Below are 18,760 nucleotides of genomic sequence, written 5' to 3'. Positions count from 1 at the left end.
TTTAGTTCACGAGACATATTAAATTCATATTTCAACTTGAAAACACATTGTATAGTGACAGATTACCTTGTCTCATATAAGTAAAGTATCTAGATATTTTATGCTAACTAGAAGAAGGCAATTTGCTCTGAATTGAGTTAAATACAGCTAAATAAATTCGTATTTGCCATCAACTGATTTCCAAACCAAAACATTGACTGCTTTGTTAGTATTTTTGATAAAATAATATGTGAATACTTACAATATTATTAGGTACAGTAATGTATAACTTTTTAAAAGAATATTCATCGTTTTTATTTCATAAATATACGTAGCCATCAGCAGCAAGCCATTACTCAATTATGCCGATGTCGGTCCAAATCTGATTCCTTTTTCGTGTCCAATTTTTTTATACAGATAACTCATATTTAGAATGCATTGAACCTCCAAAATTGGCTTATATTAATAAATTCCTAAATTATATCTTATATGTAGTAGTATACAGTATACTGTAGGCTAGGCTACTGTATTCTATTTGTATGTACATATATGATATTTGTACCATGATATCATCATCGTATACGCGAGGCTAACTTGTTACTTGTTAATGTTATTCAGTTTCTCTTTGTACTGAATTATCATATGCCAAAGTGCATTAAACATCAAAGAATTAGCTGAAATTAATAATTACTATGCCATATATGCATAAAGTATACTGTGTAGTGTAGGCTAGGCTACTCTATATGTATAGATGGTACCGATTACCCTAGTGTAGGCTAGGCTAGTATAATATTGTTATGGTAAATTAACATGGGCCGACTTCCGTCCAAATTGTCTTACGACCGGTTGGCTGTAACCTATTGCGGTCGTAAGTGTCCCATCACATGGTCGGGAAACTCTTGGAGAGTCAGGAAGGCTGCCTTGAGTTCCAGGATGTTGATGTGAAGGTGTTTGTTGTGCTGGTTCAACACCCCTGCAGTCAGCAACTCCTCCAGGTGTGTGCCCCATCCCTCGATCGATGCATCTGAGAACAGAAGCATGCCCGGAGGGGGAGTGAAAAGATCCACTCCTATTACGAGTTTCCTGTTGTTAAGCCATCAGTCCAAGTCTTCACTCATCTCCTGTGAGAGTGGGACAAGAGATGACTGAAGGTTGCGGGACTGTGACCAGTATTCCCTCAGTCTCCACTGGAAAGACTGAAGGTGAAGCCAACCATGGGGGACTAGCTTCGCTAAAGACAACAGATGACCTATCACAACTTGCCATAGCCCAGCAGGATGTTCCTTTCGAGACAGGGACAGCGTGTGCGCTGCCTCTCTGAACCTGCTGATACGAGAGTCTGAGGGGAAGATTCTTGTTGCTACATTGTCTATCAGCATGTCCAGATACATCGTCCTCTGCCTGGGTTTGAGATCGGCTATCTAGAGATTTATCATGATCCCTAGATCCTGACAAAACTTGAGGAGTCGATCTCTGTCCTGTAGCAACCGTGAGCGAGAGCTCATCAGGACAAGCCAATCGTCGAGATACCTCAGAAGACGTAACCAGTGCAAATGTGCCCAAACTGAGACCCGGTTGAACACTTTCATGAACACCTGGGGAGTGGTCGAGAGCCCATAACAGACTGCCCTGAACTGGTTGACTGTTTCCCCGAGGACAAAGCAGAGGTACTTGTGGGAAGACTGATGAATGGGTATCTGGAAATACACATCCTTCAAGTCCACTGTAAGCATTAAGTTGTTCTCCCTGATAAAGGCAAGCACTGATCGTACTGTCTTCATCTTGAACCAAGTCTGGTGAACAAATCGGTTCAGGGGAGAAGGGTCTATGACTGGTCTCCATCCCCTCAAAGTCCTCTCTACAGAAAGACCCAGCTGCTGCACCCTGGAGACTGGCCCAACAAAACTTCTACAGCGCCCTTGCTCAGCATCTTCTTCACTTCTTTCACCAGTGCTTGGTGCTTCAAAGATCTTACTAGTATATGGGATGGGAGATGGACCAGGTGGTTGGTGAGGGGTGGTGGAGACTCAAATGGAAGTAGATATCCCTTCCAAAAGGCACCTACTACCCAGGTCTCTGCTCTATATTGCTGCCATGTTGCCCAATGGCTTGAAAGGCACCCCCCAACTAGTGTCAGCAGCTGGAGGGGAACACTGTCCCTAGTGTTTCCCGTTCTTCTTCCTTCCCTTAAACCCCCTTTCCCGAAGGCAAGGAAGGCTGAAAGGGGCGTGACATTGCTCCTTCTATAGAGGAAGAAGGCTGGGTTGCTCCTCAGGACCTCTAGAAAAGGAGGACTTCTTCAGGGCCAAAGAGGTGCTAGCTAGACTCGGCCTAGTCACAGTAGAGCGCAAAGACACAGAAGTCTTAACCACTGCCTGGTGGACAAGCCAGTCCTTATCGTCATCCCTGCACTTGTCTACAGCAGCCTCTACCTACTATCTGTTGAAGAGAGAGGTATAACCTAGCAACGGTCCGTTACGCAGGGCCAGTACCAACTCTGGGTCAGGGGACTTGGTCACTTGAGAGAGAACAGTGTCATGTCTCTTGAGAACCAGGTTCGCCCCACCAGGTTTGCTGTCTGGTGGGCCAGGTAGGATATAGCCCTACCTCCAGCCTGGCATAGTCTCCCAAAAGCCAATTCTTCTCCTAAGATGATAGCCCTAAAAGAAGCAGTGACCTTAAACACTGTGAATGACCACAGGTCTAACCAGGAGACTGCCTAAAGAACTGCCATGAGAGAGAGAGAGAGAGAGAGAGAGAGAGAGAGAGGCGAGAGAGATGGAAGAGAGAGAGAGAGAGAGATACATGTCACTCATCAAGTGCTGCAGTGACAGACCGAAGAGTGTTTCAGTGACAGACCAGGACCCACGTGAACCAGGCCCCGTCAACCTGTTTGGTCAGTAGAGGCCTCTCCGAGGGCGTAAAGAAGTGCCTCTGGCAAGATAGAGGAGGGGGAAACACTTTGTCCAAACAATTGCACCTGAGTGAATTCTCTTGTCCGGAGAGATTATCCACCTGGTCTAATACACCTTCAGCCAAAGCTGACCACAGCAGCCCTGTCGAAGCCCTGGGTTCCCCATTGGGTCCCCAGAAGGATTCGAGACAAGAGGGGCAGTCACCGAGATCGTTGTGCTGACAAATCAGCGCTACAATCTCAGCAAAGGTCCTCTGTACCTTGGGGTTGTCCAAGTTTCTGGGAAAAGGGCCCTGAGGCCCCTTCGAGAGACCAGTCCTCCCCATCTACTATCCCCTGAGGGAGAACCTCATCAGACCCCCTGGATCCTTCCTAAATGACGCGGGTGTACCCCTGGTAGGGCGCTAATACTCCTCCAGGAATGTAGGCCCATGACACTTAACCCCATAGAGAACACTCTACAGGATACCTCCTATCCACCTCGCCCCTCCCGGTGTATCCCGAGGAGGTAGAGGGAATATGAAAGAAGGATCAAATGCTCTCATTCTCTCTAACACCACAACTTTCAGAATGAATGAGCCGCACCCTGGTACCAACCCGCGATGATGACAGGGGCGTGGCTATAGGAGTGTGTGGTTGCCTTAGCAAGTCGCTTTCCCAAGGAGAATGCAGAGGTCCTCGCCGTGCTGTAGCAGCACCACTGCTAGCAGCGACAAGAGAGCCAACTGCTTCCTCCCAAGGGGGAGGATGCAAACCCTTACAAGTTTGTGGGGGGAAAAGCTACCTTCCTCTTCTTAGGCCGTGAACTTCAAAGGGGGAGGTAAGGAGGCGGTAGAACAACAAGTGGGGTCACTTCTGTCACAACCAGGGTAGACAGAGGTGGAGCAGTAATCCTCAGGACAGGTAGCGGTGCCACCCCAAATCAAGGGCGAGGAAGCACTGTAGGCACAGGAACTGGGAGATTAAGGGAAAGCATATGAGTCCTAGTCTCCATTACTACCGTTGGAGACACGCTTGAAGGGTAATGTGTCCACTAGGTGGAGAGGCGCATAATATCCAAGTTGAGTCACCGTTACAGTAGTAGCGATGACAACAACAGGAGTCATGGCACTACTGGCACTACTATTCAGGTGTGTCAGCAACGCTTGCGCAGAAGGCGTCCCCACGAGTCCCAGCGATGTCCAAGCCTGGTCTAGTCCTATCACCTCACTTGTGGAAGCAACAGTCAGGTTAATAGGGGGGGGGGGTCCTCCCTTTGAAGGCGTACCTTCGAAGTGAGGAGAAACCCTCAGAGGAGCATTACCCAGGTACATGTCCACAGCAGCTGGTCCCACCCCTTTCTTCCCACTGCGACTTGTCAAAAGAGGAAGCAGTTGAAGAGACTTCCCCCAATGGGGTGGCAGTGAGTACAGGACAGTTGTCATGAGATAGGTAGGAAGAGGAGGGGTTAGCTACCAGAGGAGTGGTGGGAGGCACACTACTCCCCACCATAGATTTAGTCTTCCTAATTTATTTCCTCCCAGCAAACTTCCCCCACTGCACCATGAACCAAAGCAAACACACCACACACTGATCATCCAAATTACACTCATGCCCTCAGCAAGATGGGCAGAGGGCACGAGGATCAACATCGAGGGAAGCATGTACCTTACCACACACTCCTCTTCCACCCCGGGGCAATGCCAGCTGGAGACAGAAGTCAACAAAGGTTGTACATTGTGGGTTAGTTACATTATTATGTCAATAAACAACCACAATCACAAAAACAATACACCAAAAGAACATGGAAAATCCCCAAGGGATTGAAAAGAAATCAGCAACAACAGTCGGGCAGAGAGTGGTGTAGCACACATCTATCCACATCGACAGCTGAAAGCAAATTGGAATGTTACATTGGTTTGGAGAGACTATCGGACCGCCTTAAGCAATTCCTATTGTAAAGGACCGAGGGTTCATATATCTTGTAAGAACAAATGCATTACAATTTGATGAATATTTCTCATTGAAAAATACCCCTAATAGGCAAATTTTCCCTGAATAATGGGTATATATATTCCATAGAGAAACCCACACATAGCAGAGTCCATAAATCTTGCAAACGGGAATACAGGGAGTTCACTGTGTTTATAATGTTTTACCAATAATACATAAAAACATTAAGTAAAAATGCATTATCAAAATAAGAGTTAATTTTATTTGTTACTTCAGAGTTTAGTTTCTTAGGGTTTTTCTTACCTCAAGTCTCTTTGCCCCTAATTCTATTTGGTTCCTCAATATAGTAAAAAAATATGTGTCTGGAGGATTAAAAGTCCAGATCTTAGAAGGTTAAAGGTAAAATATGCATTATGTATTCTAAAATGACTCAATAATTACCTCCCATGTTTGCTTCTGTCTCATTGGGCACACCATCATTAGTATTAAGAACATGTGTTGGTACTGCAGTTTCTGTAAAAACAAAACAAAAATACTTGCTGTCATGAGATAAAATGTAGATCATAAAACAAGAATAAAAATTTGTAAAAAAAAATATATTTATTATGTTTCATAACTATAAACCATAATTTTATGGTGTTTTCCACTGCAGATCAAAATTAAATTTCTATTGCTCAATGACCTATTTGAGGCAACCATGTAGATAGAGATTTCCATAACCTGACAGCCTTCAAATGATTTTCACACTAGTACATGTAGGAATAAAATACTGCTGTATTTAATCAAGAGGGGTAGCAGTAAAAGAACTTTTTCTAAGCAACAAGCAATTGTTGTTATTCATGACATGCAATTAGTTTTCAAATTACTGTCTTCATACAGAAGTAACACACATTAAAAAATGACTAATAATTACTTTTGATGCACATGTAACTGTAAACTTCATGTACATGAACTATATCTAGTCTGCTGTACCAAGGATGATGTCAATAAAGCTTACTACATAGTATATGTTTAAGATTGTTATCAAAAAGTTTAAAAATCAGCAAGACTGATTAATTGATTGCATTACATTAAACATTGCCATAATACAAAAAGGCCAATGACATTGACATGATATGTTTGTTAAAAATAAATACATTAATACCTCAACATACGAGTGCTCCAACATACAAGCATTCCAAGGTACAAGCTAGCCTCCGAGTAAATTTTGCTGGGATACGAGCACAATGTTGAGATACGAGCACGCTTACAGATGCTAATACTAGATGGCCAAGTCTAAGCCTGCTTCATTCGTTCAGTTTACGTGGTCATCGACATCCGTACACAACTCCAAAGCCTCTCCTGTGTTGTGTTTGCATTATTTACGTGATTTTCACTGTATTTGTGAACATTCTTTGTAATAAGTGACGGGTCCTAAGAAAGTGAGTGGTAAGGTTGGCAGTGAGAAGAAAAAATGCATGATGATGATGATTGACATGAAGCATGAAATTATTAAGAAACATGAGCTTGGTGTCTGCGTGGGCGAGTTGGCACGCAACTACTAGCAGAGTACATCGACGATATGTACAATCCTCAAACAGAAGGACGCTATCAAGAGCACAATGGCATAACTATCATGTCTAAGTTATGGACAAATATAAAGGAACAGTATTAAATATGGTACCGTCCAACTATCTCTCCCTCCCTCCTCCTCTGCACACAGCATCGTTAGCTGCTATCGTCTGTCTTGACAGTACGAGCTCATAATGAAACCACATTTTATTTCATATCACAGTAATCATTTATTATATCATTTTGTGTGTGTGTACAGTATGTCTACACAGTATAGCAATTAAAAACATGTTTTTTTCCATTGCTATTACGTATTGTTGATTTGGGTGTTTTTAGAGGGCCGGAACAGATTAAATTTTTGTCAGTTATTTCACATGGGGAAAACTGAATTGGCTTTTATTGATGATTTGGGTGTTTTTAAAGGGCCGGAACGGATGAAATTTTTGTCAATCCTTTCATATGGGAAAAACTGAATTGAGATATGAGCAAATTGACTTATGAGCTCAGTCCAGGAATGGATTATACTCATATCTCAAGGTATTACTGTAAAAAGAAGAAAAGCACTTTAAAGGGCTCCTGATGAATGTCTGATAACAGAATAAGCTCTCAGGATTAGTCAAAGGTAGCCTCTCTGACACTAACCTCCACTTATAAATACTCCCTATTCCAAGTGACACAATAATATACATACTATAAAAAAATCCTCCTCTTTAAGTATCAACAAAAATCCTCTGATGATTTTGAATGTTCTCGGGATTAAACATTTTTGAAAAACTGACAATCAAATATTGCTTTCACTATGAACTAAGAAAAACATGAACCCCAATACCAAGAATACTATATAAAACTTTACTTAAGAAAAATCCACAACTACTACACTACTAAATTCAAACTGACACTTTTGGTCTCATTGCTTTGATTTAGTTTGATAAGACACCAAATTAACTTTCTTAACTCTCTTAGGCCTACTTCTACAGGTGTATTTTTAATTATTATATTGAATATTATGGTAATTATTACATGCAACATCTTAAACATATAATGCACAAGATAAACTGAAAATGATAATGATTCTGACAAACTTTCTTTCATGGATTTGTTTCAGATACTAAATGTAGTGGAGAGCAGTGATGGTTTGGACACTTTTTTATAATTTCTATCTAGAAGTAAGAGTTCAAGGAGCAGAGATGTCCTTGGCAGGTCAATATGTAATTCATCATCCTACATTTACAAGTGAATGTGGAAAGTAGTATACTTTACTATACTTGAAGCTATTTATCTTCAAATAAAAGTTTCCAGAATGTCTGACTCACGCCCACCCATGATGATGGTTTGGACAATTATTATAACTGAATATTTACCTTCATGTCAGATGATAAATGAAACATAAATACCACACAAAATGTTTTATTGAAATAATAAAAATCAACTTAAAAGATTATTCTCCCCTTTGGTCAACGGCAGACAGAAAATGTAACTCAAAACCACAATGTTTAGTAAGAATAAATGTTAAAAGTTTGTTTAAAGAATTTTGTATCATTCAGAATAAACACTAATTGAAATATCCTTGCCATCAAATTATTAAATAACCAAAATATCCTTGAATTTATTCCCTCCATGAGTAAAAACCAAACACAAAATGTAAATCAAATATACATGAGATTTGTTTTACCTAAATGTTAATCTAAGTTAGCCTAACAAACTTTGAAATACCCCTGCTTTCTTTTAATACGTACTATGCTGAACTGGGTTTGGAAGCAATCCAATTACTGCTGCTTTACCAATAGTTGCTTTATCTTCAATTTATGGAAACATAAAACTATTAGCAGCAAAGTTCTGTGATTTTCTTAAATGAGAAACCTGAAATTCATCATCCTTGTCTAAATTGCTGATTAATTTACCTACATAGTCGATTTGGCTGCCTTTCACTGGATCTATCCAAGCAAGAACAAAATCTCCCTCCTTTGGGAATTTATCAATGAAACCAACTTTTGTCTTAGATTTCGTCCTCTGAGATGTCAGAGCAATTATTGTTAAGCTTGGCTGTCAAGAGATCTTCAAGATAATGATGGTCTTCATCACTGGTCTGGTCCTGAGTCTAACATTTTAGCATTTTTCTTGCTTTTTGATGTTCTTGAAGTATTATTTCCAAACTTTATTTCCTTCTTGGCTTTTTCTTCAGTTCTTTCTGTTCAAGTTCAAGCTTTTCTGGAGTTTCCATTGCAATCATACATCTTCCCTGCTTTCTGCCTTTAGTGTCTCTCCTTCCTCTCTCCAGCTTTTGGGAATGGTTGAATATTCTCAGGAGAAATCTGTTGTGATGATGGTGTAGGTGGTGAAAACCCTCCTAGTCAACCCAGTTTCCATCTTTCTTCCATGAAATGGGCTCTGAGGGATTCCGAACTCAAGAGCAATTGTTCTACCTGAACCACCTTTTCTCTAAACTCCTGGAGTGTATTTTCTATAGCAGCAACATCCCTTTCCCTATTGGTTTTCTTCTTATGCTCTCATCCCATGACTGACTTTAAGGATCAAGGATACGCTATTTTTCTTTGTATTGAATGGTACTATGATGGGTTTATGAAGTGCTTTATAAGGTAATGAGGGGCTAATGAATGCAAATGCACAAAATATAATGTAAATATTATTAGAGAAAATTTTTGTTTCTTTGTTGGGATCCATAATTTGTAAAGGTTTGCTAGGAGGGATAATTCGGACATGTCCGAATCATCCCCACCCTAGAATGTCTGAACTATCCCCAACATATCATAACCACTTGATGACATCCTCAGCTCCAAGTCCTTTAGATTACAGGGTCATCTTCATCATACAGTACAAATTCACACCCAAGTCTGATAATAAACTCCCTTATGTTATTCACCACACCACACCTTACGATTTACACGCAAAATATTACATAAGAAATGAGAAAAAGCACAAAATTTAACCTTTATACTAAAGTATGCATCATCTCTCATCCAAAGTCCATGTGCCAATTCAATGGTAAATAAACTTGCAAGATTTCATGTGATTTTTCGGAGCTCATGGACACTTATGTTTTCTGGGAAATGTACTGTCTGGACCAACCCACAGTCCAAATCATCACTGCTCTCCTCTACATTGTTGGTTGAAAGTTGAACAATCACTAAAAATATGTTTGAGTGTAAGTGTTCTGCATTCAAAAACCTTTGAGTAAGACGAGTATAAAAAAATCTGAAGCTAAGATAATTTTCCTTCAGTGTGGTGTTCTTTTTTAAATAAAAGAGTACCTCAATCCAAAAGTCAGTTTAATATGTATGTGCTATTGTCAGATTTTCTATTTCCACAATTCCTGTTATTTACTGAAGATGCATTTTAGAGATATAAGAGCAAACCACTAAAATGTAATTTCAATAAGGTATTCCCTCATTGGGTGTCAATTGTGGGCTTGCACAGTAACCAATATCAAAACAGTATTAACTGCTTTAAATTTGACAATGGCCAATAGGTAATAGCAGTAAAGTGAAGATGGTGATGGCAAAGGACCAAAATATCAGCAGTGGAATGTACAGAAATCATCACAAAATGTGCAGCAAAAACTAGTACAGTACAGTCAAAAACAGGAAAACCAGCCAGATAACAGGCATTCAATGTCAGAGCCAAACACTTGATGATGATAGCCCAGAAAATATATTCGCCTGTTCGCAGTATTTTTCTATGAGAAATATCCACAAATTCCTGTTTATTTCTTTTTAATATTTTTTTATCAATTTCACCATAAGATGCAATATTTGTGATAAAACCAGGTATACAAATTTTTAGTAGGGTTTTCTGGAGTTTTAACTGACAAAATAGGAGGTTTAACCATTTTAAAAAAAGGGTTCCAACTATTTGTGGTTGTTTCTGGCATGCATCCCCCATGAATACAGGGTGACCACTGTATATATGATAAGTAAAAGGGTGTTATTGTTCATGCTTTTTTCAAAATGCACATCTTAACATTGAACATTCCTTAGAACTCCCATCTAAAAATGCTTATAACTGCCTATGTATCTTGAAAGTTGAAATACCAAAAGTATATTTAAAGTATCATCCTACATCAAATTTACCTTAAACATTACTCTATTACTGTATTAGGTAGTCTTTGAAATGATATTATCAATATAATTTCAAAGTCATCTTCAACATTTCACCATTACCAAAAGGAGTTCCTCGTTGGAGGAGTTGTTTTCGTGCTCGCCTTCCAATCTGATGGTCCGAAGCTTGATTCTCCGTTCTGCCAATGCAGAATCAGAGGAATTTATTTCTGGTGATAGAATTTAATTTCTCGATATAATGTGGTTCGGATTCCACAATAAACTGTAGGTCTCATTGCCAGGTAACCAAATAGTTCCTAGCCACGTAAAAATATTTAATCCTTCAGCCCAACCCTAGGAGAGCTGTTAATCAGCTCAGTGGTCTGGAAAAACTAAGATAAACTTAACTGCTTCCTTATTTGTGATTGTCTTGTTATTAGGTCCCCTATATGCATATAGCATTCCTTCTTTATCACCATAATTTATTGATTAAAATTTATCGAGTTAAATACCATCCTATTTACCTCTGCCCATTCATATATTTCATTTAGGTCTCTTTGTAGCTAGTTCCTATCTTCATCACAAGTAATTTCTCTACTTATTCTTGTGTCAGCGGCAAAACTACTCACTACAGAGTCCTTAAAATTACTATTTATGTATGCAATCATATTAAACAGCAGTGTAGCTAACACCGTACCTTGTGGCACATCAGATATTACCTTGGCTTCATTCGATTTCTCATTATTTGCAATCACTATTTATATTCCGTTTTGCAACAATTCTTTTATCCATCTTCCTACTTTGTCCACTATATTGTTTTCTAATTTTCTTCGCTACTATATTATGGTCAACCTTGTCAAAAGCTTTTACAAAGTCTATGTAAACCACATCTGCTTCTTTTTCATTTATCATATTTGTGTAGTATATGTTCTCACAGTGAACTAACAGTTGGGTTTGTGTTCTTTTTCTGGGTACAAAACCATGTTGTCCTATATTAACAAATTATTTTTCATTAAATGTTTCATTGTATTTTTCTTCATTACCCTTTCATACACTTTCACAATATGTGATGTTAGACTCACAGGCCTATAATTACTTGCCTCTATCTACACTTTGTCTTAATAATATTGCAAGCGGCTTTGCGATAGAATGAACTACTTTCTTTAACAAAATGGCAGGGACGCCATCTGGTCTGACTGCTGATCCATTTTTAATTTCATTAATAGCCTGCATAATATCAGCTTCATTAATATCTATGTCCAATAAATATTCATTATTTTCATCTCTTATTTCTGTATCATTATCTTCATTATCAATTCTAGTGAATAAAGTCTCTCTTATATCATTCTGCTAATATGTTGCATATTTCCTTTTTTTCATTCATTAATCTCCCTTCATTTCTTAGAGGGCCTATTTCTACTCTTCTTTTACTCATCTTTTTCACATATGAGTAAAATAGTTTGGGGTTTTGCTTGATATTTTCTAGGGTCTTTTCTGCTAAGTCCTGTTTTTCATTTTCTTTTGATTGTATAATCTTTTGTTCTGCATTTTCTATCTTAATTTCTGGGTTCGACCTGTGTCGGCCGGTAAAAAGCTCCTGTAGCACGCATTTCTAGGTATAAATAGATGCTAAATATACCAGAGAAAAAAGCTAAATGGAATGCTGAAGTTACTACCCTCAGCTCGAACACCCATACAGCGTCGGCATAAGCACAGGGGCGAGTGGAGGCCACTACCACAGGTTTTCTGCCAATTAGAAGATTCCCTTCAAAGTCCCTCTCTAGGCAAGTGCCATTACAAGGACTACTACATCTACCTTCCGCTCGCTACTACTACAACTCACGCCCGATGGCTTCATTCCTGTATTAGCGCGCCTAAGTGAACGCATGTGTCTTTTTCGCTGCCCCTTTTTCTGTGTTTTGACGAAGCCATGTCTGCTCCAGAGCCCCAAGCTTCTTCATCCAAGTTGAGTATTCCATTTTACATTTTTGTATCTCGTGTGGGCTCCATGCATCCCTTTTAGCCCTTATTTAGCCCCTTAGTTCTCGCGAACCGGGGTGACGCTCTTTTATATCCGCCATCTTGGGTGCATCATTCAACTCGTGCGTTCTTTCCCATTGTTTATTTATAACTTTCCTCACAGTTTGCTTTTAACTGTTTATACCATCATTATTCTAGCTCCTGTCAAATCTGGAACTTTGGTTTTAGGAATTTTATCCTAACGTCGTATGCCCTAACTCGCTCCTGACGTACTCTGGGGTCTCTTGTTATTTGTTTATTTTACGTATTCTAGCCTTTGGCTTTTGTCCTCAGTCCCTCAGGAGCGTGTTCGTTCCCCTTCGTACGTATTATTTATTAATTTATTATACGCTAGTAGTGTATTTTGGCTTCTAGCTAGCCAATAGTATGCCAGTTTTGTGGAGAGGGCAATTCCTCTCTCTCTCTCACGATTTTTATGCATGCATTCTTTTATTGTATTTTTGATGTTAGCCAGTAATGCACTCGATTATATGCACATTTTTGATAAATATTCATATTCCTTGTGAGGTTGGAAGTTCTTGTGTTTCCTTCCCTGGCCTACCCGACCAGACCTAGGCTAGGTTTTGGAAGGTAGGTCAGGTAGCCCTGCCCCTCCAGCCTCTCGGCCCCACCCTTACTGCCCCCTGCCTACGCTACTGTGCTTGCTGGGAGAGCGGTCCAGGACAGAGTCCCTCTCGCGTCATGTTTGTTGGCCCTAGACCTATCGTACCTGACCAGATCGGAATTTTTCGATATTGGAGGGTTTTATTAGGTTCTATCCGTCCACTTCATGACGTCCTTTGGAGGCCGAGCTAGCCTACCTGACCGGATCCGTACCGATCTCGGAGGGTTAGGCTAGGTCCTTGCTGGGTGTATTCTATCTCCCTTATTGTTCCTCTTTCGCAATTCTTCCAGTACTTCCTCATAATTTATTTTATGTTTGTCTTGTTGTGTGTAGCCTGGGCCTTTGCCTCCTTTAGGGTGTCAGTTGGCCTACTGTCTTCTGCTCCCTTTAGTAGTAGGCTAGTTACAGCTCCCGCAAGGTGGTGGGTCACTGATCGGTTGCTGTGGCCAGGCGTTCACGACTTGTCCACTCTCCTACAGACCACCCCCACCCCCTGCCCCGGTCTTGTCCGGCGCTGCCTAGCTAGCTCGCGGTTCAAGTAATCCTACCGATGAACGGCCGCTAGAGCATATATCTTTCCAGGGGGGTGATTTGTTGGAGGAGATTGGTTGCTAGTAGTTTGTGTAATCTCTTTAATATGTCTCCGGGCCCGTAGACCTCTGGTCAGGTGTGGTCTACCATCACACCAGCCAGCAGGCTATACATCGGATTGTACGTACCACTGCTCCGCCGCTCAGTTGTCTTTTCTCCCTGTTGTCTCCGCCTCCCCACTTATGTGGGGCGGATTTGGGCTTAGAGCTGCGTTTCTAGTTACCTTAGAATTGCTTCTCTTCCCCAGTGCGATCAGATTCAGGCCTAGGTTTTACCTTTTCCCTTGTTCTACTCGTATCAGCCCGTCTCCGCCAGCATTTACTATTATGAGAACGGGATTATGGACTCCGGAGTAGGTGAAGCGTTTAAGAGATTACGTTAGATTATATATATTTTATTAGCCTCTGTAGGTATGTCTCCGGTTCCGTATTGCTTCCGATGTAGTGTGGTCTACCATCACACACGCCAGGGAAAATATACTGGAGTTATTGTACCGTTGTTTCCGTCGCTCGGTTTTCCGTCTTCTTTGCTATCGCTGTTCCCCATTTAGGTGGGGACAGAACGGGGCTCAGATAATGCGCCTACATTTGATTACGTTGCATTATTCTGCTGCGATGCGATCAGACTCAGGCTTAGGTCTTACCTTATCCCCGTTCTGCTCGTATCAGGCCCTCTCCGCTGGTTATAGCTTTACTGATCCCGAGGACGAATTCCAGAGCAGGCTGAGACACCCAGAGCTTTTTCTATTATCCAGTAAGTTGAAATTAATAACCAATATTGCCTTTAACTGATTAAATATCTGGTTAAAGTGCATCCATTGGGCCGGAATTAACTCCAGCGCCTCTACTTAATGATACTCATTTGACTTTTCAACTTACAGATGGTCCGCTGCCAGGTGTCGGGATATCCGGCCGCCCTGTATAAGCCATACGGGCATGAGGTCTGCCGATCTCATGCCAACTGCGCCATCCCGGTAGAGGATTATTTGGTCTGGCACCCTGACGCCTGCACAGTTTGCTACGAACTGGTCAGGATAGTCTCAGACGAGTCGGTAAGTAACATTCTCGTCTCGTCGCTTCTGTGAAATTTCTGCTATACGTTGACTTTGGGAAATTTCTTTGACGCAGGGGATACTAATTTGATTATTTTTACAGGTTAGTTTGTCACTCACGACTGCGACCATGGCTCCCCTGAAGTCCTGGGTGGGAGGATTCGGCAGGAATGCCAAGGCCTGACAGCCCTACGTGCTGTCCGAGGATCAAAGGTTGCGGAAACCGACCAGTAGAAGACTTTGAGTTCTTCCCGGCGGGCCTTCAATTTCCCTTTCCGGGCTAAGCTAGACTAGCTGAAGATGCGCTAGTCAGGGTAGACAAAGTCCCGAAAGAGACAGTCATCTACCCTAGGGACCGAGCCCAGTCTGCATGGGTCCGCACCCTTACAGATTGGGACTGCGTCAACACAAAGTTGACGCCCCATAAAGGATGCTTCACGATGTTTGTGGACCCACAAGGAGTCCCGACTCCTTGTACGTCGAAGGTGGTGGAATTAACTCTGCAAGCTGCGGTAGAAGACAAACCTTTACCTCAGCTAAAAGAGACGGAGGTTACCTCCTTGCTCTTCCCCGGCGATATGGAGTTTTGGGCTGACGCTCCGGCAACGTTCACAGTGCAGACTCGACCCAGAGTTGTGCCTCCGCCCAGTTCAGTGAACGTTTGCCTAGAATTCCGGACCCCATGGTCAAAGCGGAATTCGAGGCAAGATGCAGACTGAGTAGGTTGATTAACTCAGTCATCACAGCAGAATTGACTGCTACAACGTTTGCGGATGAGCCTCTATTTCGGGTCCACACAAAGTCACTATTACAGGCCTTCCAATCAGACCTGTATGACTTTATAGTGGCTAGGCGAGCCTGCAGGAAGCATGTCTTTGCGAATGCTTCCATAAGACACGAACCAAACAGGCTCATAAAGGCTTCGATCTGGGGTGCCAACCTCTTCCCTGAGGACGTGGTTAACAACGTCCTCAGCGAGGCAGCTAGAGCTAACCAGAACCTTCGTGTCCGTTGGGGACTTCCCTTCAAAAGGAAGTTTGAGGCCCCTGGACCACAATCCAAACCTAGGAAGAGGCCGAGGAAATACCAGCCTTACCAGTCCTCTCATCCTCAGACGGTTGTCCAAGCGGTTCCTGTCTCCCAGATCGGCAAGCCTTCAACATCCAAGGCACAGCCACAGCAGCAGTTTGTCCTGGTGCAGAGTCCACCGACTCAGCAACCTTCGACTTCAACCGCTTTAGTAGCCTCCCCAGCCTTCAACGCCTCCTTTGAGTCACGAGGAGCATTTCGTGGCTACAACAAACATGCAGGGAGTAGCAGAGCCAGAGGTGTCTTCCGGCAGAGAGCTGGTTCTAGAGGCAGAGGCTTCAGAGGAGGCAGGGGAGGTAAGACCTCAACCAACCAGTGAGACTCCGCAGGTGGGCGGGAGGCTGTATCTCTTTCGGGACCACTGGACCTTCAGTTCATGGGACCACAGCATTGTTTCGAAAGGTCTGGGGTGGAAATGGGAGAAAGGGCCTCCTCCACCAGTCAGTTTTCACCAGACTCCAACGACAGACCCACTAGACTATGCCAAAGATCTCCTTCAAAAGAAGTCAATAAAGAAAGTCAATTGCCTGAAATTTCAAGGACGTCTGTTCAGTGTACCAAAGAAGGACTCGGACAAACGAAGTGTGATTCTGGACTTGTCCCGTCTCAATTCCGCATGCTGACCGTCTCGCAGGTGCGGACCTTACTTCCCCGTAGGGTCGTCACCACCTCTATAGATCTTACATACGCTTACTAGCATGTTCCGATAGCAAGAAACTTCTCTCCATACCTAGGCTTCAAACTAGAAAAACAAGCTTACTCATTCAGAGTCATGCCATTCGGGCTCAACATAGCGCCCACAATATTCACCAAACTAGGAGAGACAGTAGTGCAAGAACTAAGAGCTCAAGGGGTAATGTTAGTAGCTTACCTAGACGACTGGCTCATTTGGGCAACGACGAGGAGTGTCACAAAGCAACAGCCAAAGTAATAGAATTCCTAGAGTATCTGGATTTCCAGATAAACAAGCAAAAGTCTCGTCTCATCCCGGCGTCCCGCTTTCAATGGTTGGGAATCCAATGGGACCTAACCTCACACAAGCTATCTCTCCCATCAAAGAAGTGCAAAGAGATAGCGAAGGCTACGAGACAGTTCCTTAAGAACAAAAAGGCTTCTTGTCGTACCCAAGAGAGAATTCTAGGTTTTCTTCAGTTTGCCTCCATAACAGACGTCCTGTTGAAAGCCAGGCTGAAGGATATCAATCGAGTCTGGCGGAAGAGAGCCAACAACAAATTCAGAGACAAGATCTCTGATTCCGCTGATATTGAAGACAAGACTCCGTCCGTGGACGGAACCCCGGAGTCTCTCCAAGTCAGTGCCACTGCAATTTCCCCCACCGTCTCTGATAGTCCACATGGACACCTCTCTGAGCGGTTGGGGGGGCTACTCCCAGTACAAGAAGGTTCATGGAACGTGGTCAAATACATTCTGCCAGTTCCACATCAATGTCCTAGAAGCAATGGCCATTTTTCTGGCCTTAAAATGTCTAGCTCCAGTCAAAAACAGTCATGTAAGATTAGTCTCGGACAGTACAGTGATAGTTCATTGCATAAACAGAGGCGGCTCCAAGTTGAGCAAAGTAAATCATGTAATGATTGCAATTTTTTCGTTAGCAACGAAAAATCATTGACACCTGTCAGCTACTCACCTGGCAGGAGTACGCAATGTCATTGCAGACTCGCTATCCAGAACAACCCCGCTGGAGTCGGAGTGGTCCTTGGACATGAAGTCATTCCGTTGGATTTGCAATGAAATCCCGGGCCTTCAGGTAGACCTGTTCGCCACGGAATCCAATCACAAACTCCCGTGTTATGTGGCTCCCAACCTGGACCCTCTAGCTCACGCCACAGATGCGATGTCCATAGACTGGAACAGTTGGCAGAATATTTACCTATTTCCACCAGTAAACCTCCTGATGAAAGTCCTGTACAAACTCAGATCTTTCACAGGACAGGTGGCATTGGTTGCACCCAACTGGCCGAAGAGCAATTGGTTTCCTCTTCTACTAGAATTGAATCTCCGTCCCAGACGGATTCCCTGTCCAGAACTGATTCAAGTAGTACAAACTCGGACTGTCAGCTTCCTCAAGAATTCTGAATGCCCTAACTTTATGGACTTCATGAAGTTTGCGGCTCAAAAGGATGCTAGTGTCGATCCACTAAACATCCTGTTCATAGAATCAGATAAAAGAGAGTCAACACTCAGACAGTATGATTCTGCAGTAAAGAAATTGGCCATCTTTCTAAAAGAATCAGATGCCCAAAAGATGATTACGAATCTGGCAATTTCGTTCTTTAGAACCCTGTTTGAAAAAGGTCTAGCTGCTAGTACCATTACTACAACCAAATCTGCCTTAAGGACGATTTTTCAGCTTGGCTTTAATATTGATTTGACAGATTCGTACTTCTCTTCTATCCCTCAAGTATGTGCCCGTCTGAGACCAGTGGACCGCCCCCACACGGTCTCCTGGTTTTTAAACGATGTACTCAAATTAGCTTCAGACACTGATAATGATTCATGCTCATATATAACCCTTCTCAAGAAAACATTATTCTTAATGAGTCTGGCTTCAGGCGCCAGAATATCTGAACTGTCGGCTCTCTCTAGAGACCCAAATCACATTGATTTCCTCCCGTCGGGTGAAGTTATACTATCCCCAGATCAAACATTCTTGGCCAAGAATGAAGACCCACAAAACAGGTGGGCTCCATGGAAAATTATACCTCTCTCACAGGACTCATCATTGTGTCCTATTGTCACACTAAAATCTTATCTGGCCAGAACTTCTGAAAAGTCTTAGGGTCCTCTTTTTATTAGAGAAAAAGGCGGAACCATTTCCTTAAAAGGAATTAGACAACAAATCCTTTATTTTATTAAACAAGCCAATCCGGATTCAGTTCCTCAAGTCCATGATATCCGGGCAGTGGCTACCTCAATTAACTATTTTCACAAAT

At 42.3% G+C, this 18,760-nt stretch overlaps 1 protein-coding gene across 9 annotated transcripts in view; it reads right to left on the bottom strand.

Annotated features, from left to right (window-relative positions):
- Nucleotides 1–18,760, bottom strand: part of LOC135200242 (uncharacterized) — a gene marked incomplete at its 3' end in the record, with an annotated part of 370,718 nt that overhangs the window by 256,759 nt on the left and 95,199 nt on the right. For 7 of the 9 annotated variants that reach the window (XM_064228698.1, XM_064228691.1, XM_064228694.1 and 4 more), the window contains 1 exon segment: nt 5,267–5,338. In XM_064228698.1, coding sequence (XP_064084768.1) covers nt 5,267–5,338 — 72 coding nt within the window. 9 annotated transcript variants of the gene reach the window in all.

This window comes from Macrobrachium nipponense, chromosome 26 (assembly GCF_015104395.2).
Source record: "Macrobrachium nipponense isolate FS-2020 chromosome 26, ASM1510439v2, whole genome shotgun sequence".
Taxonomy (NCBI): Eukaryota; Metazoa; Arthropoda; class Malacostraca; order Decapoda; family Palaemonidae; genus Macrobrachium; species Macrobrachium nipponense.
This window is presented reverse-complemented; position numbering and strand designations above follow the sequence as displayed.